We start from the raw sequence: 26,148 nt of genomic DNA on the forward strand, positions 1-26,148 counted from the left end.
GAAAAAAAACAAAAACAACTAAAAGATATGTATTAGAAGAGACAGAGAAGTTAAGAATTTGGTGAAGGGGAAACAGAAAGAGGCTTACTTTATTTACATGGCTTTTTAAAAACTGTCCATAGTCAAGACTGTTCCAGCGGAGTGAGCAAAGTCAGCATGGACATGGTCTTCTGAATACACTGAAGATCTTTTAAGATGAGCAATATGAACGTATTCCAGACAAATGCTTCAATTGCACAGATTCCTAACTGGGTACACGGTCAGGTCAAAAGACAGCAAGAGTATGCCAGAGCACAACAAATCTTCAGCCATCCAATGTCAAGGAACATGTAGGTAAAACGGTAAACACGGCTCACTGATCATGCCTGCAATTTACATAGATCCATATTGTACACACTGTGGAGTCAATACTATCAAACCCACAAATAACCAGATCAATCAGCTCCTCTGACATTCACTCCTTCCAGAGGCTCTTTCATTCAGAAGTTAACAAGAGTGCTGGCCAAACATAGTCTCTCCCTGGGTTTAACCTTAAAGAGTGTAGATCCTAGTGTATTGAAAGATCATCCATCCATCCATCCAAGGCTCACATCCAGCGAATTTACAATAAATATACATATCAAAAAAGAGAGTGTATTTCAGTTAAAAAAAAATTAAACAGTCATAAACTATCAACACAAAGAAACACTTTACATTCCAGTAAAATGTACAATGCAGCAAGGGGTCGAATGGCAACATTGATGAATGAATCTTACAGATAGGGAACATGGTCAACAGGTGCGAGAACTCGCTCTCTCTGAACCTCTGTATGCAGTAGTCAAACAATCCTCTCGCCTGACGAAACCCAGAACCAGTGGTTTTCTTACGGTGACATTTGGCATGAGGTGCTGCATTCACAAAATAAGTTTGCTGAGGCCTTTAAAATGGTTTGCAATGTCGCATAAATATAATATCTGTGTGAATTCTGACTGTACATGTTTAAACAATCTATACGGCACTAGCAGTGACGATTTCCTGTACGAACGTGTTTTTTCATCTCTAATGTATTGGGAGAGGGGCTGTTTATGGGCAGACAGGAAGTGAGATTAAAGTATTTAGAGTGAGCCTGGGGAAAAACAACAGATTTGCATGTAGCACTGTCTTATGTTGCCCCAAACATAAACCCAATTTGTAGTTGAAGCTTTTAAAAGCTGAATAAAGTGAAATGGCAATGAATTCAGGGTACATTCAATAGAGTGGATTAAAAGCACAAAAAAAAACCCATAAAACTGAAGCTACAAGGGCAAGAAAGGACACGGATCAGAGAGAGAACTGTGCGATGGATCGTGTTGTTTTTCTGGTACAGAATGGCCATGGCTTGCCGTTGTTGTCTGTGTGCATAAGCAGTAAAACAAGTCAATGGCACAGACGCAGGTCCAACTGTGGAGGCAGAGTGTAGTACATCAGAGGGGAAGAGTCCGGTTCAGGGGAATCCAGAGGTTGTGAAACTACTGCATACATGCTGAAAGTTGCCAAGTTAGCCAAACTGGAAGAAGAAATTTCCAGGTCCAGATGCTACAGGGGGAAAAAAGACGTGAAAAATATTTAGTGACACTGAAATGAAAAGAATCGGAGTTGAATATAATTTGAGAAAATATTGACAAATTTATTGCTACAATGTATTGCTATATACCCACAACAGCTGTAGAGTGTATTTTTACAGTAGTCTTAATTTTATGCATTTACACATTCATTTAGAAGTTTGTGTTTGGTACGATTATTTTGAAAGATCAAAAGTGGAAGTAAAAAAGTGGCATTGTTACAACAGAATTCTGCTTTAAATCAATGCTGATATTTTAAACTTTGTTCAAAGAATTCTAGGGGAAAAAAATGGTTTCCACAAAAATATTAAACAGCACAACTTTTCAACATTGATAATGTTTCTTAAGCATCAAATCATCATATCAGAATGATTTCTGAAGGATCATGTGACACTTAAGACTTAAGCATCACAGGAATGAACTGCATTTTTAAATATATTCAAATAGAAAACAGTTCTTTTAAATTGTTATAATATTTCATTGAACATTTTTGATCAAGTAAATGATTCCTTGGTGAGCATTAAGAGACATCGTTCCAAACCAGGCAAATTCGTACCAACCCCAAACTTTACAACAGCACTTAAATTCAAGGCTCTACAGTACAGTCTGAGCATCAGATTAATAAATGTATGAGAAGTAATTAAAGGTTTTCCTTACATGAATTACCTTCAAAGCTAAACCCAGCAGGGCCACCGAAGAAAGCTTTGAAGATGTTGTTGGCATCAAAGTCTGAAAAGAGAGCAAATAAAGAGTCACAAAATCATTAGTCACCATACAGAAATCAAATAATATTTTAGACTTATTTTACAGAAGCTTCAGTTGAAAGACGAAGCGCATCAATGAAACCCATATAACAGAATTCAACCGTGTTGACAGAAAGAGAAATGAGAAGAGACAGACCCATGTTCATGTCGTCGTCCTCCAGGTCGTGGCCGCTGTCATAGCGGGACTTCTTCTTGGGGTCAGAGAGCACAGTGAAGGCCTCGCCCACCTCCTTAAACTTCTTCTCTTCCTCTTTCTGCACTTCAGCACTCGCTCCGCTGTGTCGGTCTGTGAAAAAGACAACAGAGACTGGGTTACAGACTTTCTTACACATTGCTGCCTAAAGAACAGACTTCTGGGGAATTAACAGACATAGAGCGTATAAAGGATTTGAATGAAATCTGTACCTGGGTGGTGCATCAGGGCTCGTTTACGATAGGCCTTTTTGATTTCATCTTCAGTGGCATTTTTATCCACCCCAAGGACCTTGTAATAATCTTTCCTCTTGCTTTTCTTCAGCTCTAACTGAGCGTTCTTCAACAGGTTCTTATGTTCTGAAACACACCACAGAAAAAAATAAATAAAGAGGCACATCTTTAGATGGAAATGAAACATTTGAACGCACATTGAAAATGAACACGCACCTTTAGTCTTCTCTGTTTGATAAACCTTCTCGTAGTCTCTGACAGCCTCTTCATACTGCTCTGTGTCCATGTAACTACGGTGCAGAATGACCAGGTTAAACAACAAATAAAGCCTCAAAGGTGTTTAAAGTGTGTAGAAACCCTAACGCACCATTGGGCTCTTCTCAAATAAGCTTTAATATAGGTCTCATCTAGTTTAATAGCCTTTGTGCAGTCCTCAATGGCCTGCTCCAGTTTGTTTAACTGAAGACACAGAGAAGAGAGAGAAACGTCATGTTTTAATGCCAAACAATGAACGAAATCAGACTGGAACAGGGTCTGCTGTTCGGCCTTGTGTACTGATAATGCATTCAAATCAAATGAGTACAGAAGTACAACGGCAAAAACGCAGACCTTGGATCCGACGGTGGCTCGGTTACAGTACAGCTTGGCGTTAGTTTTGATGTTGTTTGGGTCGATGGTCAGGGCCTCTGAGTAGAGGTTATATGCCTCCTCAAAGCTGCCGTCTTTAAAGGCTTTGTTCCCGTCCTCTTTCTTTGCCTTTAGGGCTTTAGCATTCTATAACAAAGAAACAATTAGATATTTTAACGACACTCCACTAAAACTGAAAAGAACAGTTCAATTTGCTGAAAATGTACTCTGCCTCAGGCCATCAAAGATGTAGGCAAGTTTATTTCTGCACTGCAGCAGATTTGGAGAAATGTAGCATTACATCACTTGCTCACCAGAGGATCGTCTGCAGTGAATGGGTGCCGTCAAAAAGAGAGGCCAAAAAGCTTGGTTAAAAAAACATTACAATAACTCTACTTCTGGGCATGAATTAACATCTTGTGTAGCAAAAAGCTGCATGTTTGTAATAAGTTAATCATTCAAACATTAAGTTCAAACTAGGCATGGCCAGTATGACCAAATTCTTATATCGCAATAAAAGTAATTTTTTTAAATCACAATAACAGTATACATCACGATATAGTTATTTTTGCTTTTTTAAGCTCACTGAAGAGAAGTAACCAATTAAAAGCAATTGGGCAAAAACTACAAGAAGAAATGCTACATACATTGTATAAATGTAATCCAAAAAAGTATAAAAGATTTAGTCTAGAGCAGTGAGAGGATTGTCATTTTGATACGTGTGTATTTAACCATTCAAGGCCAAAAAAGCACAAAAACTCACACACTTTATGAGCAGCGTCTTAATTTGCGCGCTCCTCAGACCGCACTTAAAAAAAACCTCACAGACAGTGCATGCATATAGCACTTTAGTTTGCATTTCAGCAGCTGAAAATCACTTCTTTTTTTAAACTGCAATGGTTAAAGATGTGTGCAAATGATACATTTTTGTGTCTACTGGTATATCACACACGCCTACTTCAAACTATTGTTTCTGGCTAAAATACGAGTCATCTATGCCTAAAATTGCTTTCTCGAGTGATAAAGTCATCTCATCTGAATCAGGAGAGAAATATGCACAGATCAAACACCATTTACAAGCAAAAACAGTCCAACACTGTTCTAAAATAATGTCAACAGATTCTGATGTGAGAGAACATGGGGGGGACATCCATTGGTGAGCAAGTGACCTAAAGCAAACTTTCTCTAAATATGGTAAGATAGATACACAAACTCATCTACATCTTGGATGCCCTGAGGGAGATTTTGGCTAAACTATAACCTTAATCTGAATACTTCTAATGCATTCAAATGCACTTACTCTGCAGGCCAGACGGGCCTTCTCATGGTCTGGTGCCATGCGCAGTGCTTGAACGAAAAACTGCACAGCCTTATCAATGCAGTCTTCATAATACAGACATAATCCCCGCACATACAAGGCATCGCCATTGGTGGAATCCATCCGCAATATGTCACTGAAGAGCCAAAAAAGCAGGGGTGAGAATAAAAAATACACATCAGTAGACAAGTGATATGGATTTTTCAATGGACGATGTGGGGAATAGCAGGCATACATCGGTCTAGAAAATATAGAAAATGTGCCCAAAAAACACGTTTCATGGTGAGACCTTTTAAAAACATCCATTTAAAAATAAAATACAATAAAAGAAGCACTCTTCCTGTTTTAATAGGCTTATATAGTGCAAAAAAGAGAATCATATATCAACATAGCTTTCATTTGAAGAACCATATATCAGTTACCTATGAACAAATCATTTCCCGTAACACTATAGCGCTGTTACCTGGCGACAGATTGGGCCTCTGGGTAGCGTCCCAGCAGAGCCAGACACTCTGCTTTCAAAACCTTGAACCGGTGACATGCAGAAGCGGGCTCTAATGCCCGATCCATACAGAACACCACCTACAGAGAGAGAGAGACACTTCAGATCCAGCTGCACATCAGACTCTCAGCAGGTAGAAGAGTATTGCAAGCACACTCACCATCCTGAAGTCTCGCTTCTCAAAGCTGATCTCAGCCAAGCGCTCAAACTCCAGGATGGACTCGGCGTTCTTCAGCTGCAAGAGACACAGGAGGTCAGAGGCCTTGTGAATGACATGTGCCAGAAGTTCAGAGGAGACTATGGATGAATGAAATAAGACGTAACAGTGTTTGGTATTTATAGTCGATGTACCTCTTGCTGTGCCTGACTGTTGTCTGGTTCCAGCTCTAGAACCTTCTGGAAGCAGCGGCTGGCAGCCATAGCATTGCCGAGCAGCAGGTGGCACTTGCCCTCACGCATGTGACCCTGTGGAACAGAACAATAATGAATGGTGACTTACAATTTAAAACAGAACGCTGACTACATTTACATTTATGCCTACACCTTCAGTTATTGCTGATGCTTTTATCCAAAACAACATTCATTGCATTCAAGGTATGCATTTCATCAGTTCATGAATTCCAAGCTTTTTTTATGCCAGCTGAAACTTTAAAAGTTTAAAGATTAACCCTTTAAAGCCTTAAACGGCAAAATATTTTTTTAAGTATCATATTTGACACGTAAAGCTTTCATGACTCATACAGTATGAAATAGTGAGAATGTGGAGCTCATATTAGTGAAGGACAAACATTTATTCAGGTGTCCAAACTGAGAAATGATTTTAGATTGTAATGTAAATCAATGAGTTCTTTATTACATCATAGCAGCGTACTTGCATAAAATTCATATAAATTAGACGTCACTATAATTTCCCAATAATTTTGTATTAGTAACATGGTATTTAAATGCTTTAAATGCTGTGTCGTTTTTATTGTGGGTTCAAAATATATAATGCAATGCTGATTGAGAAACGTAAAAAAAAAAAAATTCATCAAAAGCTTGGTCATATTTAATATTCACATTTGTGACTATCAGTGATTTAAAAAAAAAAAACAACAACAACAACAATGTATACGGTAATCCAATAAACCTAAGTTGCTTCAGTCCAGTAAGTGCTCATCTTAAAACAATACTAAAAACATTTACTGCATTTTCCGGACTATAAGCCACACTTTTTTTTCCTCTCATAGTTTGTCTGGTCCTGCGGCTTATAGTCAGGTGCGACTTATCAAAATGAATTTGACATGAACCAAGAGAAATTAACTAAGAGACATGAACCAAGAGAAAACATTACCATCTACAGCCGCCAGAGGGCTCTCTGTGCTGCTCAGTGCTCCTGTAGTCTACACTGAAGACATAGAGCGCCCTCTCGCGGCTGGAGACTGTAATGTTTTCTCTTGGTTCTTGGTTCTAAATAAATGTGACTTCTAGTCCAGTGCGACTTATATATGGTTTTTTCCTCATCATGACGTATTTTTGGACTGATGCGACTTATACTCAGGTGCGACTTATAGTCCGAAAAATACGGTATTTTATTTTCATAGCAAAAAATAAACCACAACCTAAACCGGGACATTTTTTAGAATGATACTAAAAGGCTTATTACTAGCTAACAATAAAATAAAAAGTAATATAAAAGTAATGTAAATGATCAATAAGTTAACAGACGGCATTTCTGCACATTTTTGATCATAATGATAATTTAAAGGCCTGAGAAATTGTCATATCAAATAGGAAACAATAGGCTCATTTAAATATTTGTTAAATGTTTTTTAAAACATATTAAAGCATAACATTTTAATGTTTAGCTTTTAAATCGAGTCACAGGCACCCTGCGGTTCTCTCGTGAACCACAGTTTGGGACACCCTGAGCTAAAGCATGGCACCAAATGGAACCTTTCCAGATAAAAAATAAAATAAAATAAAAATCCTAAATGCGCAGAACGTCAGAAGTGCTCACCTTCATGAAAGTGTCATCTAGCCGCACGGCCTGCTGGGAGTCCTCCAGTGCCTCTCTGTAGCGACTCAGCATCATCAGTGTGGCTGCACGGTTGCCATAGTAACTGACATTTTTCGGGCACAGGTCTGTTAAAAGGACACAGAGAAAAGATGTAGTTAGATACTTCAGTAAACAGAAAGGGGAATAAAAAAAATCTGTGGTTATTTCTGTTAAAAGCGGAATGGAAAAGGTCACCAAAACAAGTGGTTACTATGACAAAATCATGTTTCAGGCTTCAAGGAAAACATGTGGAAGAGAGAAACCGTGTGCTCATGAGTGAGTATTGAGCCTAATGTGAGGGCAGTATGTGATTCAGAAGGGTGTAAGAACAACCCAATGCAAACCATGTGTACAGAAAGCTAGGCAGACAGATGAACCACATACAGCAGAGCACACTTTTGTGAATGTTAAGGGTTCTTACCGATGGCCTTGGTATAAAAGTTGAAAGCTTCGGCATAGTCCTTCTTGACATAGAATGAATTTCCCTGCTCTTTGAAGCCTTCTGCTTCCCTGCGGATTGAGACACAAACGAAAATGATAAAGCCTCCAGAAACAGAAGATCAGTACAGCTGTTAGAAAACTTAAGATTTAGCTGCTCCAAAACTGAACATCCTCTTTGTGCTTTGGGAAGTGGATAGTCCACAAGTCCTCACAAAAACCAGATGATATAGATCAGAATACACCACTGGCACGTGCATATCACATTTTGAAGATCTGAGACCTCTAAAGAATGGGCTACACTCCAGAATACCTGCCTACAGCGGTGTAAGAAACACTCCAACACACAATATTAACAGAGGGAGACCATCAAGGTCAGTGAAAGCGTGCGTGTATTTAGTGAATACATTGTGTTCTGAACTATAGGTGTTTGTGGGAAGTGTATAAAGTAAGATTAGGCTGCTAAACATAGGTACTTCACTTCCAGTGGTGTCTGTTTTAAATCATTCAAACAGCACACAGATGTATGGCAGCAGGTGAGATGGAGTATCCGTTCAAAGAAGACTAGAGAACGAGTGTCACATTACCAACTTTAACTTTACCCATACTGAAGAGTTAAACATGAGAGCGGAGCAAAAGGAAACAAGTTCTGCAACAGTGAAAGCCATCTGTGGAGATGGTTAACTTTAAGGCCACAATATAATTCAAACGAAATAGAATAACGAACTGTTCATTTCGAATAAAATCAAGGTCCCAATAAACTTCAAACAAAGTTAGTTTTCGTTTTTCGTTTCGGGGCAAAAAGAAGTAAAAAAGGCTGAGTGATGGTATACTGTTAACAAACTTTCTAACACCCCCGAACTGCTGGATGAGGGGTGTAGATTAATGTAAACGTGTCACAACTCACGATGCTTGCTCCTATCCCCTAAACAAATAACAATGAAATTAAGTATAGGCAATCTAGGTGTGAGATGGCCAGAATATTATAGACAAAAGAATAATGATTAGCAGCAATTTAGACTCAAGTATCATGTTCGCAATACACATTAACCATTCCATAATCAGTCCTTTACGGGGAGTGTGAATGTTTCATAGTAGGGGTGCACGATATGTCGTTTAAGCATAGATATCGCGATGTACAAATCCAGGATAGTCACATCGCAGGATGTGCGATGTAGGCTGTCGTAGTTGATCCGTATTCAGTAACTGTACGGGCCAACTGCTCCCCGGCCCATAACGAATGTGATTCGCGGATTAATTGCACAGCTTAACCATCATAGAGTGAAAGTTTATCATTTGCATGTGTTTTTAAGTCCTGTCAGTTTAACAGGGCAGAGAGAGAGCGCTAGAGAGAGGGCGCACGAGAGAGAGAGCGAGAGCCTCGGCCGCACGCTCACGGCGCATCTTGCTCTCTCTCCCTTGCGCATTTTAATCAATATTAATCCTGTTATTTTGAGCGTGAGCGTGCGGCCGAGGCTCTCACTCTCTCTCTCGTGCACCCTCTCTCTAGCGCTCTCTCTCTGCCCTGTTAAACGGATCAACTACGACAGCCTACATCGCACATCCTGCGATGTGACTATCGTGGATTTGTACATCGCGATATCGATGCTTAAACGACATAACGTGTCAATTAATAAATTGAGACAATGGTGTCGATGTTTAAATGATTTAAAACGAGAATGTAAGTGTGCTCACCACATTTTTGTTTGTAAGAAAAAAATTTGATTAGATTTCGCAATATATAATCGCAGAAAAATAAAATACAGCAATGTCATTTTTTCCCAATATCATGCAGCCCTATTTCATAGTCTGAAAAACGTTAGCATGATGTGGGAAAAAAAATACTGGAGTCAGGTTTTTACTTTATTTTATTAGTGTTCATTTGTTTAATTCAACTGGATAAATTTATACAGATTTTGATATATTAGTTGTGTTTATGATCTACTTTTGATAAAAACAAAGGTTTGTTATTGTGTATTTGTTCTAGGAATTAAATATCTCTGAATCTTTAAAGTCTCTCCGCGAGCGATCGTACAGGTGTGGATAGATTTTGTGCCAGCTCAGCTATTCAACACTCCGGTGTATTCAGGAGATGTTACTCTACTGTAGGACCTCTGCAAAAGGAGGAACGAACTGAAAAATTAAGATAAAATTATATAATAATCAAACATCAAAGGTGGAGTTTCAGAACACACCCACCGACTGCGTAACCATCACGGACCAATGGAAGCTCAAATGTGTTTAGGAGCCAAAACAAACTCCCTCAGGAAGTTAGCTTTGGCGATTGGTTTCAAACTGTCAAAACAAACTTTGTTTCAGCCTCATGTCATATCAGTTCGTTCTTCGATTTAGTTTGAAGTATACCGGGGCCTTCGTTTCAGCAGTTCGAAAAGCTGACCAAAGCGAACCTTTCTGGGGGAGTTCGTTTTGTCTCCTAAACATCTTTGTGCCACCACTGGTCTGTGGCAGTTATCTAATTGGTGGGTGTGTTCTGAAACTGCAACAACTTTGACGTGAGCGTTTTTTTTATCCTGGTTCATTTCTTATTCAGCGGAGGTCATTCAGGAGAACAAAATATCCTAGTCACTAGCAACATGAATACACTGAAGTGTTGAATAGTTGAGCTTCCACGGATAGATCCACACCTGTACGATCTTTCACATAGAAACTTTAAAGATTCAGAGAAAGCATTTTATTCCTATAAAGAAATTTCAACTAAGCTTGGTGCTGACGACCCAGAGTAATGAGAAAAGTGATGCAGAGAAACATCAGATGCTAGTTTTCCAAAGCCATGAAGATACTGAATGAAAAGAGTAAAGATATAAGGTAGCAAGTTCCAAATACATGCGTTTCAAATAATTGTTACACCATACTGCTGATGCTGCTGTTGTTCTTTCAGTAAGCGAATTAAAAAAAGATATACAATAAATAAAATGCCAAAACAACATAATAAACATGACACCACATAAAATATAAAAGGTGTAATAATTTTAAATGTACACTGATAAAGTAACAAACAGGTTTGTGTTGTTGAGATGTCTCCAATATTTGTTACACATCATGCTAAAGTTTTAAGACTATTAAAATTATGAGACTAAGCAATTATGAGTTCACATTTGCAACTCACATTTGCAACTCCTTTCACATTTTGAGTTTTCCCAGAATTGCAAGGAAAGGCCAAATAGTGAACTAAAAAAAAAAAAAGAAAAAAAAAGAACATAACAAAAATCACAATGAAATCGAGTAGTGACAGATATTTTCTTCCATACTGTGACATAACTCCAACCATCAAGTTGGAACTCTACAGTGTTGCCAAGACCGCGGATTGAGAGACCCCTCCAAAAACCATGTATTTTACCCATTTTTACCAGTGGATCCCAATTTGAAACGTGAATGGGCTAGTTTTTAGTAACAACTGGGTGGGATGTGTTGTGAAAACATGTTTTACATATGTTTATTACAGTTTGAATTACCTAAAGTAGTGTGGTAAAGCAACAGATTTGTTTTTATATTTCTGCAATCTATTTTAGTTTGTGTGATTTGTTACTGACTTTCATATTAATGTTTATTTGTCAATGCGTTATAATTAATACATGCTTACAAGGTTGGATGTTCAACCAATCAGTCAATATACTACTGTGATTGTAGCTGTTAAATAAAAATGTCATTTGTATCAATTCATGCATCACTTAATTTCATTACATACATTTCATTACAACATAAAGGCCTGAACATCTAATATTGTGTTGGTCATACTATACAATGATTTATGGCTTGTCTTTGATGAATAATACAGAAAATAAAGAGCTTTAAAAAAAGAATTGCATATTAAACCGCAATTGCAATATTGGTAAAGAAATAAATACACTTGAAATTAGATAATTTTCCAAAATCGTTAAACTCCACTTCAAACTATAGATTGTTGATTAGATTTTGAGATGTGGGATCTTTAAAAAATGGAGTCAGATCTGAGTGATTTGCAGTTGATAGATACTATCAAATATTAAATATTAAATATCTATTTAAATACTATTTGATACTATCTTAAATCCAGTTGTGGTCTGGATTTAAGCAGACTTAATGATTCAAGTAGTCTAGTTAAGACATAATAGCCTTATTCAGACTAACATTCACATGTGCTTTAAAATCCTGTTCACATTGCATTTAGGGGAAACAGGTTTTGTTTGAGTGCTTCGATCAGATTTTGTGCAGCTTTCTCATGCCATGTAAAATGTAAACACGTCAGATGTTGTTTGTATAAAGAAAGAATGCTGAATGACTTTGTAGAAACAAGGTTGTGTTGTTGCGAAGTATGAGTAGACCAGAAAATTACAATATACAGCTGGTCTACACACCTGTATGAATTTGGAGACTAGTAGCCACGCATTTCAGCTTCCTATGTTTCTGCTGCTGCCTCAAAATTCAGTGCAATAGCAACCTGATGTAAGACAACAACATTGCTGCACAGAAAACAATGCATATTTTCGGTAAAACAAGCGCACCACAGGACAAAATCTGAATGTTACAGTTATACAGTTACAATTAATCACCTTCAAAATAATATTTATTATGTTTATATAAATACATACATATACATGTACATATTTCAGAAAAAAAGGCTGTGTTTTTATATTAAAAATATTTATTTATAGTATAAATTATATGAATATAAATATATACTAGTGGTCAACCGATATTTTGCCAAAGCCGATATTTGGGATTTTTCAAATATCGGCATCGGCCGTAAAAATTTTTCTTCTTGGCCAATGTGTTCGAGGTGGGACTTTTATTTTGACGGCGCTGAGAGCATCAGCACCTGAACACACAGGGCTCACATTCTACCCAGGCGGCAAGGAAGTCGACCGGAAGTTGAAATCGGCCACGTGCCGCCATCTTGTAGCAGAACTTCACTTGCGTTAGCATCCCATTGACCTCCCATTCATTTTGGCGTCACTTTGACAGCGAATAACTTAACATCTGAGGCGTTTAAAGACTTAATTTGTCCATTATTTATTTCTAAAGATACACGGCAATGTTACATTATGGCCCCATAGAAACAGTTTTTGTAAAAATAGGCTAAAGATTTCATCATAACCACTCGACTCTCTGTCGCACAGTAGAGAAATTACCGTACAGACAGAAGGAGAAGCTCCCAGGAAATTAAGTTAATATGGCGTAATGGCGTTACATTTTAAAATACTATAAAAAATAATTAATCCGAATACTTATTCCTGCTCACTCAAGCCAAAGAACTCCCCGCTAAAGCTTGCCGTCTCTGCAAGATTAATGATGGCAGTTTGCACGCACAGCTACTAAAAGATTTACATCTGTCAGACAGGTTGCTGACGTCATCAAGCTTAGTTTGAGTCTGTGCGTCAGAAACGGAAGTGCTAAAAATAGCTAAAAATGGGCTTCAATTGTCACAATTGAGTTCCAATGGGGTCGCTGTGTCCATTTCTTTTACTGTCTATGATTCTACCTCTTGTTTGCAGTTGTCATTAACAATTCTGTCTAATATGGATAGAAGTCGATCTAGTAATCAGATAGAATGGTTAAACAAAGGAATTAAAATACAAAAAGTACTCTGGCTTTATTTATTTTTTTAATTATACTTACTAAATATTTATTTTAAAAAAATACTTGTCATCTAAAGTACGTTTTTTTACACATTTATTTCTTAATCCAGTGTCAAATGATTTTACATTTCTTAAATATTAATTAAATTTTGTATAAAAAAAATTATATTGGCTGAAAGGGTGAACACAACTTTGATTACAGATTACAAAGTCATTCCCTTTTTTAATGAACAATAATATTCACTTGCATTTATAAAACTGTGATTTCAGGTCAAGCTGACCAAAAGCACAATGACATCTTAAGACACGTTGACACAACTGACACAAACAATAAACTAATTACTCACACCCTGTCACAACTGCAAAGCAAGTAAGCATGCCATCTACTTGTTTGCATATCACACGGATGAAATATTAGTCAATGATGCCTTTATCTCTGGAATATTCTCGAGAGAGCTTTACACAACGGTCAACAGCTGAGTCTACTTAATCGCAAACCAGTGTTCAACCTCACACTCTCCTCCGACAGAGAGCAGCTGTAGTGAAGGGCTTGTCCTGTGCCACCTGTGTGGTCATGCAAATAAAGTGCTGTATTCAGACGTCACCGTTCGCACCCTCCAGTTAATCTGGAAACCAAAAGCAGACTGGTGCTTTCTGTGAGAGAGAATGATGTAATGACGCGAATCATTGGTAGAGCAGGTACATGAGCTGACAATGCTTTAGATCACTTGCACAATTAAAGGGATAGTTCACCCAAAAATCTGTTTGTCTGCTAAATCTTGGATGCCTTGAGGGTAAGCGGATAAACATAAAATTTAAATTTTGGGGTGAACTATCCCTTTAAGTCATGACGAATAGTATTTGTTTCCTATAAGTGCATTTAGCACAAGCCCACTTTTTCAACAGCCTCTGTAATTTGTAATTTTTCTTACCTCAGTTTAAGAGTTCAACCATTAACCACACCAACTATGAGGTGAATCACAAAAATGCAAACTTTTATTTGAAGAAAAACAAGACTGTGTACTTAATAGTTTTATTGAAGGAAAGAACTACAATCCCATGAAGCATTGCAAATAAAATGAATTGAAAATTATGGATAATACAGAATCAAATATGCATACATGGATACCTATTTTGATTTTGGCTGGTGGAGATTTATTTCTATACCAAATCAGGAGTAATTAAATGTTTAATTTGTTGAACATGATTATTTAAAAAATAAAATGTAAATAATGCAGGCAGGTGGCTTCAACAAAAACATATACCATCTATTAACAACCTCATAGCTCACAGCAGGTCTTTAGAGGAATGAAAAATGAATGGGATTTTTACTTCCAGAGCCCGACTGTTACACTATTAGTCAAATTTCCATGTATTTAGTTACATTGAAAACTGTAACTCAGTCTATTAAAACAACAGCAGACAAATTATATGAGGCCCTGGACTACAAAACCAGTAATAAGGGTCAATTATTTTTTTAATTGAGATTTATACTGAACATAAATAAATAAGCTTTCCAATGATGTATATGGTCTGTTAGAATCTAGAATCTGAGGGTGCAAAAACAAAAAAAAAATCTAAATATTGATAAAAACGACTTTAAAGTTGTCCAAATGAAAATCTTTGCAATGCATACCACTAATAATATATATATAAAAATTTATAATATTGACCCATACAGTGTATTGTTGGCTATTGCTACAAATATACCGGTGTTACTGATCCAGGGTCACACTGAGACTGGTTCAAGTCTAAGATGTTAGAGTTCACCAGGAACAGTACAGTAGAGCGTGACTCCGACAGATAATACTGTAACTACACTTCACATGAGGAAAGTTATGTCAGACACGAGGTTAACGTCTCGCGCGTCCAGTTACAGTTCGGTAACTGATCGTTTCTAGTCAACGTGCAAGATCACGTCATGCTTTCATCCGCCTACAGAGACTACTTCAAACAGAAAGTTCCAGAAGTCAACCACTTATAGATAGCTACTAGTCCGTGCATTATACACACACACACACACACACACACACACATATATATATATATATATATATACATATATACACACACTCACACAAACATGACAGTAAACACTTAAGTATAATTGAAACGCCATGTTAATTTAAAGCGACAGTAACGTTACTTCGAAAATTAAATTGAAACAGTCATTGAAATAGACGTCAGTCAGCCTCAGATCGTTCCCCATTTACTTTATTTACACGTCCTTTTGACATATAATAAACCTGAACTCTGGATGAGGTTGTCATTCTTCTTAAAGTGACCTAAATCAGTAACATTAATCTAAGCGTGTGAATTATGTCAGAATGTATACATTTTGTGGGGAACTGTCCCTTTAAGAGTATTTTTAAAAAACTGCGAATCTGTCCGTGTTCCTAATAACATTACCTAGGACCAAACGTCCAGAAAGTGTCAAAAGTACTGGCCTGTAAATACAGGAGACCCGTACGTCATTTATTTTTTATTTTTTTGCATTGTAACGTTAGTCCTCTACTAAGGTTACCTCTCAACTATAACTGTTTGGGATGCTTAAGGTAACAGCGCGTCGCTGGTGAACAGCTGGATGTTTCTACTGTCCTATCTGTGGGTTTAAGAGCCTCTGCATTGTGCTCTTAAGATCTAATGTGTCACGCTGCCTTCGACCCAATTCTCAGCCTTAAACTGTGTCACGGAGAACTGCACATCTGTCGAAATGACACGATGCACGGCACCCCTGATCATCGTTTTGAAAGCCCAAACCTCATTTAAAAGATGCAAGAACAGCAGCAGGCGCCCAGCACTAAAAGCCGCTGCCAGGCACACACTAGGCCAGAGTCAACCCTTGATTTTCAAGTCATGCGGCAGTCGCGATCTCAGGGTCTGTACACAACCTTGAGCCCGGTCACGGCTGCTCTAAAACACAGATACCTCACAAACGGATCAGATTAAAGTGATCGCTCTTGTCAGTTACCTCTCTAGCTCCTCGTCGCTGGTCAAGTCCATCTCTGGATCCACGGACGAGTCGAAGTCAACAGTCGCCATTTTGCTGTCGCGAGGCGGAGGAAGACGCGCGGCACGTGAGCCTTTGATCCCGCCTTCAGCTCCTCCTCCGCGGCCTGCGCAGTATGCCCATATTAGGGCAACGGATGTACTAGAAACAATCTGTGTGACAGACACACTTTTTTTTAGAAATAAAAGTACACTGATGTTTAAATCAAAGCATTTTGCCTAGTTAGTTAAATTAACGGTTCCAGTAGCTTTTCAAATAGCCCTTCTATTTACATTGTAAAGGACTGATTCACGTATGTGATTCGAATCTTTTGAATCAGTTCACTCACGCGGCATATTTAAAAAAAAAAAATGTTTTAAAGATTTAGCTACAAATACAGTCAGAGGGTACTTTGCAATAAACATCAAAAATAAAACCAAAAGATAAACATAAGAAAATTAAAATAAAATCATTGTTTACAAATAGTAGCTACCTGTATGGACTGGCAACATTTTACAGCTTTCGTGTTTTTCAGAGATGATATTGGTAGGTATTGTTATGCATTATTGAACTTTTGCTTTAAAAGCGAAATTATTTTCATTTAGTGTTTCATTATTTCCATTTAGTGCATGTTATTGTAATTTCAGTTGGTGTAGTGAGTGAGTCATCAATCCTGTGTACTATCACAGGTGGTCAGCCGAATAACTAAATTATTCATTCATCCGGTTGATTCAGTAAAATGTTTTATTACCCAGTATTCAGATTTCATTCAGTTAAGAAAGTGTATTCACTGAGAAGGCATGTGCAACCAATGCTTATTCACAACTTCTGTTTTTTTTCTGTAGGACTATTTATCTATTTATCTTGTAGGACACAATTTTATTATGTAGGACTATTTATCTTTTTTACTATATATATATATATATATATATATATATATATATATATATATATATATATATATATATATATATATAAAACCCTAAAGGTTTACATGTTTTCTAGTTTTTTTTAGTGTTTTGTTACACCCATGTACTACACGTGAATCACATGCAACGGCGTGTCTTGTTGTCCTCCGGACAGAGAGGGCGCTCCTCAGCTTAACGAAACTGCTGTCATATTTCGTCGAAGGCTGAAATCTGACATAAATCTGACATAAACAGGAAAGAGAGTACAGTACGTCCAGTTTTTTTTCGTAAACGAAATTTTTTAGTATTCAGTCATACAGTAATCTGATACTGGTGTGTGCAGCACTAACGTGACTGTTGCTTTATTGCACGTCAGTATTCTTTCTGCTCTTTCGCTGTAACAGGTTCTTCCACCCACCTTTAATCTCTAGTGTATTTCTATACTTGAATGAAGACTGCAAGGTTGTAAGTGGTCATGGGCAAGAGCTGTAAGGTGGTGGTGTGTGGTCAGGGATCCGTGGGGAAAACCGCGCTTCTGGAGCAGTTACTGTACGCCAACCATGTCGCAGGTGAGTGCGATGACAGCACGAGTCATTCCTTAAACACTAATACACGAGCAGTACAGATTCATATGGTACCGGTGTGACAGGTTCAGAGACCATGGAGACACTGGAGGACATTTACATCGGGTCTGTGGAAACGGACCGCGGCACCCGAGAGCAGCTGCGCTTTTACGACACGCGCGGGCTGCGCGACGCTCTCGAGTTTCCGCGGCACTACTTCACTTTCGCCGACGGCTTCGTGCTCGTCTACAGCATCGACAGCAAAGAGTCCTTCAAACGCGTAGAGGCTCTGAAGAAAGACATCGACCGCTGCCGGGACAAAAAAGAGGTGTGTGTTTGTTATGCACAGACTACACACCACCCGTTCAAATCTTTGGGGTATATATATTTATAAATAAATAAAACTAATGCTTTTATTTAGCATTGACGTATTCATTAACAGTGCTAGTAAAGACATGTAATATGGAAATAGTTTTATATTTCAAATAAATGCATTTCTTTTGAACTAACATTAAACAGTACATTCATAAAAAAAAAAAAAACCCCAGAGAAAATGTATGACAGTTCAGTTCCTAACAGGCAATGTTCTAACAGGGAAAGTTCTGAGCAAATGCTCTTCTAATTCTTCTTTCTCATTAATAGAACTAATAGAACGATATTTCTATAACATCATACATCACTCATTGGATCATTGTTTCATTTGGTGTTTATCTGGCATTTTTGTGAATGTTACTTTTTTGTGTCAGGTCGCAAAAGTAACATTTCCATAACATTAGCAAAATTATAAAATAAAATGTTCCCTTAAGATTAGGGAAACATGCTTTGAACATGATTTTGATAGCTGTGTTTTCAGAGCATCAAATCATCATATCAGAATGATTTCTGAAGGATCGTGTGACACTGAAGACTGGAGTAATGATGCTGAAAATACAGCTTTGCATCACAGAAATAAATTACATTTTAAAATATATTCAAATGGGAAACAGTTGTTTTGCTAATATTTCATAATATTACAGTTTTACTGTATTTTTATTAAATAAACACAACCTTGGTGAGCATGAGTTTTTGCAAAACGACTCATGAGGAGTCCAGTTTTAATTGAAATGTTGAGAAAAACATGACATTTTTTCTAGCTAAAAAATGAGACTGTAAGCAGACATTATGAAATAATTGTAAAGGAACATTGTGTCTCTGTTTCACAGGTGACTGTTGTTGTTGTGGGTAATAAGTTGGACCTGCAGGATCAGAGGAGGGTGGACAGCGAGGTGGCTCAGCAGTGGGCTCGGCAGGAGAAGGTCCGGCTGTGGGAGGTCTCTGTGACCGACAGACGGACGCTCATCGAGCCCTTTGTCCATCTGGCCAGCAAAATGACCCAGCCTCAGAGCAAAACCACCTTCCCACTCAGCCGCAACAAGAACAAGGCCAGCGGCTCTCTGGACAGCTAGAGATGGAGAAGATAGCAATAGCCCTAACAGAGTAACATAAAGATATGTTAGAAGAGAGATGCCAGGAACAGATGCTCGATTTGATATCTTTTGAAACATTTGACATTGGAGTGCCATTGTAAGTTTAGCACACCGTATGAAGTTACTGCATTAATGAAGTTTTATATTCTTAAACATACAGGATAGAATCCATGTGTTTCTATGACATATTTCTCTCATGCTTATCTTGAAGCAGTTGACTGACAAAAAATACTGCTTTTACACTTAAATATATAGTGACATTTGTGCCATGATGACTACTCTTTTGTGACGTCAACTTGACAGAAGATTGTCTTAATTTAGTTAAGCGGACTGCATGGATGATTTACTTATTTCCATTTGTTTATATTTTGTCAGACACATTCCTATTCAAATGTTTACTGATTTATTCCATAAGAACACCTAAGTGTAATTAGTTTGAGTTTGTTTGATTGTGAGTGAGTTCACCACTGTGCCATTATAGTTTTTACCCCGATGACTGTATTTCATGAATATTCAGTCATATTGTGTAATGTTAGCTTTCAATTGTGAACATAAATTATAGATTTCTGTTCTTTTTATATGGAAAAATATGACTTATGAAGATTTGACTCTTATTTTTAGCTGAGATCGCTTTTAAATACATTTTGACATTAGTTTGTTTAAAAGCATTTTTGTCTGAAACAAAGACCGTGCGAGCAGCTAATAAAGCTGCTTGGCTGCAATTGTTTTCCACTCATTCATCTGTTCTAATCTAAATCTAAAGTAACTCTTAATTTACACAATGGTCAAAAATAATGTTAATGTTCTATAAAGAAATACATTTTAAGCACGTGATCCGTAGACACACTTCAAATCTTGTCTGCTTAACAGCACAGCAGCAGGCTTCCATCTGAATGAGCCTGACATATCTGCAGTCTCTCTCTTCGGGGGAGTAAACCAGAGAACTGCTTTTATTTGCCCTTTATCTATCTTTTCATGGAGTAGATATTTCATTTAGTTCATGGCTAGATCGGCAGTGACCTTATAATAGAGGGCTCTCCACTTCTGCCAGGGAGAGTGTGTGTGTGTCTTGAACAATGTCTAAAGTTAACACTTGCTTCAAGCTACTCTTCATTTCATGAGGCTTGCATCAATGGTGTTTACAGATCACAGATCAAATGCTTCACATTATGCAAATGTACTTTTTACCCGCTGTTACACAATACATTAAACACATTGCAAACTTCACACAACATATAGTATCAAAGATGCACTCTTTAAAAGGGTCCCGGAACTTCATGAGCAGCAGAACGGACTGACACCCCATTAACCGAGCAAAAGGAAGCACACTTGAAAAATGGAATAGACAAATAATTATTGACTTTCCATAATAAAATATACTTTTGTTTGAATATGTGTATTTAGTGAATCAAAACATGATACAAATAATGCGTAGTCCCTGTTAACAATACGTTCTGAGAATTTCTATTGAGTTGGGAAGCATTACTTCTTAAAGTTTTCTGAACTTTCTTGGTTAGGCGATCGTTAAGGGGACATTCGGTTTTATCATTTTCAACCTTTTAAATGTTTCTTGAACATTCTGAAACAAGCAGTATTGATAACGCTAAACAAACTAAAATGTTTAGGTGGAATAAAAAATATATATAATTTTCGTGCTAACGATTTGAGAACTATAACAAAGACAAATACATTTTTATTAGTAATATATATATATCTCTCTCTCCTTTTGGCACATTTGTAAAAATCTAATTAATAACAATGGAGCAATTACAGTTTCAACATTGGTAATAATTCATCATATCAGAATGATTTCTGAAGGATCATGTGACTGCTGAAAATTCAGCTATGCATCACATAAATAGATTTAAATCTATATTAAAATAGAAAAAACATTATTTTACATCATAATATATGTATTTTCCTGTATTTCTGATCAAATAAATGCAGCCTTGATCAGCATGAGAAAAAAATCTTTCTGATCCCAAACATTTGACCCATTTAAGCAGTGAAATGAGCATATGCTGTATTTAAGTTAAACTGTATGGAGATTTTTTAGCTTTTCTGTGTCCAAATTTTGTTTGTATTTTATTTATTCTGAAGGCGCAAATTATAATATATATAAAATTAAAACATTTACATGTGTGGAGATTTAATTTATTTACATATATTCTATAAAACATGTTTATTTAATTAAATGTTGGAATGTTTTAAAATATATTTACATTTATAGAAATTTTATGTCAACAAATATTAGAAATTACTATATGGACATATATTGCAAATTAATATATTTGCAAAGTCTTATATCTTAATATAAAGAAAATAAATATAAATATTTCCAATAAAAATATATTTACATATATTTAATATATGTTAAAAATATTCATAATAACCGGCCAAAATTTATTATTTAAATATATTTGTCATTTTATTGCAAAATATATTTACATGTATAAAATATATTTTCTTCTATTTGAATTTAAGATATTTAAATATATGAAAATAATTTTTTCTTCTATATGGTTGTGCTGGCTTTTTATTAGTAAAATTTTTTGGCACATTTGTAAAAATCTGAATCCATGCCAATTTCTAATTAATAACAATGGAGATATTACTACTAAAATATTCTAAACTTAAAATATTTAATGAATATAAAAGTAAAAGCAGCTTACCTGTTTGTAAACCCTGAAAATCTGCCAGTTCCCTTTTATATTATTGCTGTTCTCATCGTAAACACAGGATGGCGCACACTTGTTCAAATGGAATGAGAGCGAGCCCCAGTTTGGTAGAAGACTTTCTTTTTTTTTTTTTTTTTGCCTAGTTTTGCTGGTTTTACATCGAACTGGGAAGTTTCGACAAGTTTGTCATTATAAAGCAAGACACCATGACAAGCTGTCAGCCTCTAGTCAATAACCAGGAGTCCCATAAGCCCCCAAAAGAACAGCCAGAGCACTCGGGTGGAAGTCTAATCGATTTATTTCTCTCTCTCTCTCTCTCTGCTTTATTTCGCTTTCACGCATTCATACACACCCTGTACAGAGAAAGAGCAAATGAGTCAGAAAACCAAGACGCAAAGTCCTATGAAAAAACGTTTTCCTTTGTGTCAGCTGAGAGTTCAGATCAATGTTAGATCAGTCACAGACAGAAATCTATTGAGCACAAATAACATATATAATGTCAGTCATTATTTAAATTACACAATACTGGCCAGGTCCCTTTTAAGCGATATTGAAATCTTCTCATCCTTGTTCATGCTTAACAAACATCTAGTTGGACCGGACATATTTTTCAGTTTACACGCACACATGCACATTTTCACACAAGGCTCCATGTTTTCCAACACATTCATGGGAAAAACATTGTGTATGTGTGTGTGTGTGTGTGTGCTTTTTGATCATATGAGAGTTTCACTCTTGTAGGTTTTATGTGCAGTCTACTTGATTAGCCTACTGTAAAAAAAAAAAAAAAAGAATTCTCAAATTTTGCCAAAAATGCCATATATATATATATTGGCACAAGGCAAACTAGTGCAGGAAGTCAAGTCAGTTTGGGTCAAATAGTCAAATTAGCCCTGAACCAACATGGAAGAAATGGGAAATGCCATCCACTGTCTTGTCACTGCTGGCAACGGATGTTTCCATGACTCTCCTGTGACAAACAGATTCCAACAGCGTAAAATAAATGGGGAGAAATGTCATATTAAGCTTTCCAGTGTCCTCTAGATTGGCAATAGGAACACACTACATCAAGAGCGCTCACAACATTAAGAGAACAAGGGAGGAAACATGTACACTAACATAGAGAGAGAGGGAGAGAGAGAGAGAGAGAGAGAGAAACTACATCAGTTTTCTTAAAAAGGTTCCAGTTTCCGTCATTATTGCTTAAGGATTGAATTTCACTGAACTGAAAAAGCAACATAAAAATCCCAACAAACAACCTCAAAGATATTTTGGAATTGTTACGTTTGGACAACATGTGAAATCATCCACCTAGCAGAGACCATCACAGTATCACAACCAGCCATATCTGCTGTATGGAGCTCATGAGGATGACACAACTAGGAACGGTGCGGTTACGTGCGCTTGTGCCTCAAGAAAGCATGAAGGTATTCAGTGATGGACTGATGTTATTTCTCATTCGCTAGTTGTCCTTCCTTGGACCTTATGGAGATCATTTTGACGTTCAGGAGTTATCAAAACACACACGCACACACATATTCCTTGTTCTAAAGTGTCCTCAGAAAAAAAAGCAGAAGTTGTCCATGTTGTGCCTCTTGAAGTGTCAATATGGCTGTTGTTAGTTAGCTCTGTTCAAGGCCCCAGGCTTCAGTCCCTCAAGGGCAAACCATCCTCTGAAAAGCAAGAGCCCTGAGTGGGCTTGAGACTCACCCGTGACTCCAGGCTCTGAGGCCTTGTCTGGGGGTCTGAGTCTCAGCCCATTTTTTAGCAATATTTCTTATATTCCGTTGCCTTTTTTTTCTCTCGCAAGCGCTTCGATGAACAATTTTATGTAAAAACTTCATTATCCTATCTACTTCGCATTAAATTATCTCCTTATTTCAGTATGCATGTCTCTGCAGAAATGGTGGCAGAAAGTAATAACTTCAAGTAGAGCTTGTTCTTATTATAACATTAATTACAATAACCATAAAGAATCTACATTAAACATCTGATAAAATTCTACATATTTACTCTAATTGTATATATTATAAATGTTAATGATTGACTTTTAAAAGCTGTATTTTTAAAATATTTACAAAAAGCTTTGTATGCTAGGGCACATTTAAAACAAAAAATACAGACAGATGAAAAATGGTACAACATAGACCCAACAGCAACATCTAATTCTACAGGTGTGAAGTCAGATGATCAGTCTTGGTCTTATGTCTTGGTCTTATTAGTCCTTCAAAAACCATCAGATGACACTGATCTGGGGCAAAGCGATGTCGCTTTGTTCAGGCTGACGGGAACGCTTGTATACTTATACATGTATATATATACATGTATATCTGAAATTGATTACGTTGCTATTCAAACGTGATCTTAAAATGCTTCTTTCAACAGTACTGTTGTATATTCAGTAACCCGCCATTATGGTCATTATGTTTTGGCAATGGCTCCTCTGTGCAAATAAATCAATGATGCTTCCAGAATTTAAAATGTTATTCTGAATAAAATTGAGAGTAATGAACTCATGAGAGGTTTTGGATCAAACACACACACACACACACACACACACACACACACACACACACACACACAGGGGTTTAGATCTTAATCAAGATGGGACGCGGATAGATTTTTGACAGGCACGCTGACCTTTGTGAGGCTGTAATGAAGGAATACTGAGAACAAAATATGCGGATATGAAAGGCCACGTCAAACTGTGACTGAACCGTAATCACCTCATCTGAGGTTTTGTGTGTGTGTGCATGTGCAATCTCAAATCATCTAATCTAAGCATCAACACTGAGAAAATTACGAGACTGATTGGGAGCGATTATGTGTGCTTTGCTACCAAATTGTCACCTTTGTATATTAGACTGGCGTGTGTTATTCTGTGATTACCCATGACAGAAAGCCTTAGCATCTGTAAACTGACAGACCAATGAGGTTTGTGTTAGTAACAAAAGCCGGTCAGATGAGGCTACTCGAAATGTTTGTGAATACACAGACCTGCGGCAACATATCAATGTGGAACGACATGAGAACAGACTAATAACAATTGAAAAAACTTACAAAAAAAAAAAGCATCAAGTAAAGGGATGTTTGCATTTCCTCACTAAACTAACAGCTAGCGCAGTTATACATCTCTAAAATTGGCTTTCCTCTAATAAATTATAAAGACCTGATTAATATCTGTATAATGATAAATATCTCATAAAGCAAAGCTAAATATTCTTCTTATAGCTCTTTCAGTCCTTTATCAGTCTTGTCCTGTCATTCAAGCGTTCATCTGCATAGTGGGCTGGTGTTATCAACGAGGCCCCGCCCATATTCCCATATAAGGTCTTGCTCTCTTTCTCTATCTCTCTCACACACTCTCTCTCCCTTTGCTGCATAGTTCGAGAGTGACCCTCTCAGAGTCACAGTTTTTGAGGAGGACAGGGAACACTATGGGAGTGTGTTTTGTGTTTATATACTTAAGTGTACACAGCTCGGAGAGAGCAGGAGCACGGACGAAGTTTGCACAGAGAACGTCAGTACTGAGAACGGAACGTAAAACTAAATTACGTGGATGTGCGGCCTTGTTGTAAGAGCGTGTTTGTCTTGTTGCGAGGTGATCAATAAGGGGAAAATATTATGGGAGTGTGTGTTGCTCTCAGAGGTCCGGGCGCTGGCCTAAAGAGGGCATGGCCGAGGATGGGCGTCTGAATGAAAGTAGTGCCCGGCGGGTGTCGCAGCGCGAGAGGATTGGCTGCGACTGTGCAGAGGGTGGGATGAGTTAAGGGGGTGGAAAGGAAGCTGGCGGTCAGATTTTTAGTCAATTGCTTCTGTAGAACCAGTTTAGTCTGAGAGAGAGAGAGAGAAAGGAAGAGAGAGACAGAATTAATCATTATATCACAAAACTATTTTTGATGATGCATTCAAAAATGTCTATGCCACTACACTGAACATTTGGTGGTAAAACAAATTTCACTCAGAAATGGCTAGTGGAAACTGAAATGGCATTATCTTGTAAAAAAAAAAAAATTGTGAATAATCTATACTTCAAAAGCTTTAGTGTAAGCTTTTTTGACTGTAAGGTCACCTGTTGTCCAACATTATTCAAGGATCCCTCCATATAGGCTAAAATATTTTTAGTATTTCTAATGTCTTCTGTAATTATGACTTTTTCTATTAAAAGGAAAACTCATGGATGAAACTACGAGCATGCATGCAAATAACCTAATGACCCAGCTGCTGTGATGTCTGTTCATCAAAGAAACAAAAGAAAAAAAGAGGAAATCAGTA

At 37.2% G+C, this 26,148-nt stretch overlaps 3 protein-coding genes across 8 annotated transcripts in view; 1 reads left to right on the forward strand and 2 right to left on the reverse strand.

Moving 5' to 3' along the window:
• Positions 1–57: 57 nt before the first annotated feature.
• On the reverse strand, positions 58–16,399 carry dnajc7 (DnaJ (Hsp40) homolog, subfamily C, member 7). Of its 2 annotated transcripts, none has more exons than XM_052551914.1 (14): positions 16,241–16,399; positions 7,677–7,765; positions 7,217–7,341; positions 5,569–5,682; positions 5,378–5,452; positions 5,179–5,297; positions 4,698–4,851; positions 3,380–3,544; positions 3,138–3,229; positions 2,987–3,060; positions 2,750–2,896; positions 2,481–2,630; positions 2,247–2,309; positions 58–1,554 (listed from the first exon to the last, which is right to left on the reverse strand). In XM_052551914.1, the coding sequence occupies exons 1-14, from the start codon at positions 16,309–16,311 to the stop codon at positions 1,517–1,519; spliced, it is 1,476 nt and encodes a 491-aa protein (XP_052407874.1). In that variant the 5' UTR covers positions 16,312–16,399; the 3' UTR covers positions 58–1,516. The 2 variants fall into 2 exon arrangements, with proteins under 2 accessions (XP_052407874.1, XP_052407873.1); XM_052551913.1 differs by having other exon boundaries at positions 2,238–2,309.
• A 958-nt stretch (positions 16,400–17,357) lies between these two features.
• nkiras2 (NFKB inhibitor interacting Ras-like 2) lies at positions 17,358–20,586 on the forward strand. 2 transcript variants are annotated; one of them, XM_052552184.1, is made up of 4 exons: positions 17,358–17,434; positions 17,571–17,735; positions 17,816–18,057; positions 18,932–20,586. In XM_052552184.1, the coding sequence occupies exons 2-4, from the start codon at positions 17,642–17,644 to the stop codon at positions 19,172–19,174; spliced, it is 579 nt and encodes a 192-aa protein (XP_052408144.1). In that variant the 5' UTR covers positions 17,358–17,434; positions 17,571–17,641; the 3' UTR covers positions 19,175–20,586. The 2 variants fall into 2 exon arrangements, with proteins under 2 accessions (XP_052408144.1, XP_052408143.1); XM_052552183.1 differs by lacking the exon at positions 17,358–17,434 and having other exon boundaries at positions 17,469–17,735.
• A 1,567-nt stretch (positions 20,587–22,153) lies between these two features.
• The window catches only part of znf385c (zinc finger protein 385C), an 86,781-nt gene continuing 82,786 nt past the window's right edge, over positions 22,154–26,148 (reverse strand). For all 4 annotated transcript variants that reach the window (XM_052552187.1, XM_052552185.1, XM_052552186.1 and 1 more), the window contains one exon: positions 22,154–25,706. In XM_052552187.1, coding sequence (XP_052408147.1) covers positions 25,479–25,706 — 228 coding nt within the window. In that variant the 3' untranslated portion in view covers positions 22,154–25,478. The remainder of the gene's footprint in view (positions 25,707–26,148) is intronic.

The sequence above is a fragment of the Carassius gibelio genome, chromosome B3, assembly GCF_023724105.1.
Source record: "Carassius gibelio isolate Cgi1373 ecotype wild population from Czech Republic chromosome B3, carGib1.2-hapl.c, whole genome shotgun sequence".
Taxonomy (NCBI): Eukaryota; Metazoa; Chordata; class Actinopteri; order Cypriniformes; family Cyprinidae; genus Carassius; species Carassius gibelio.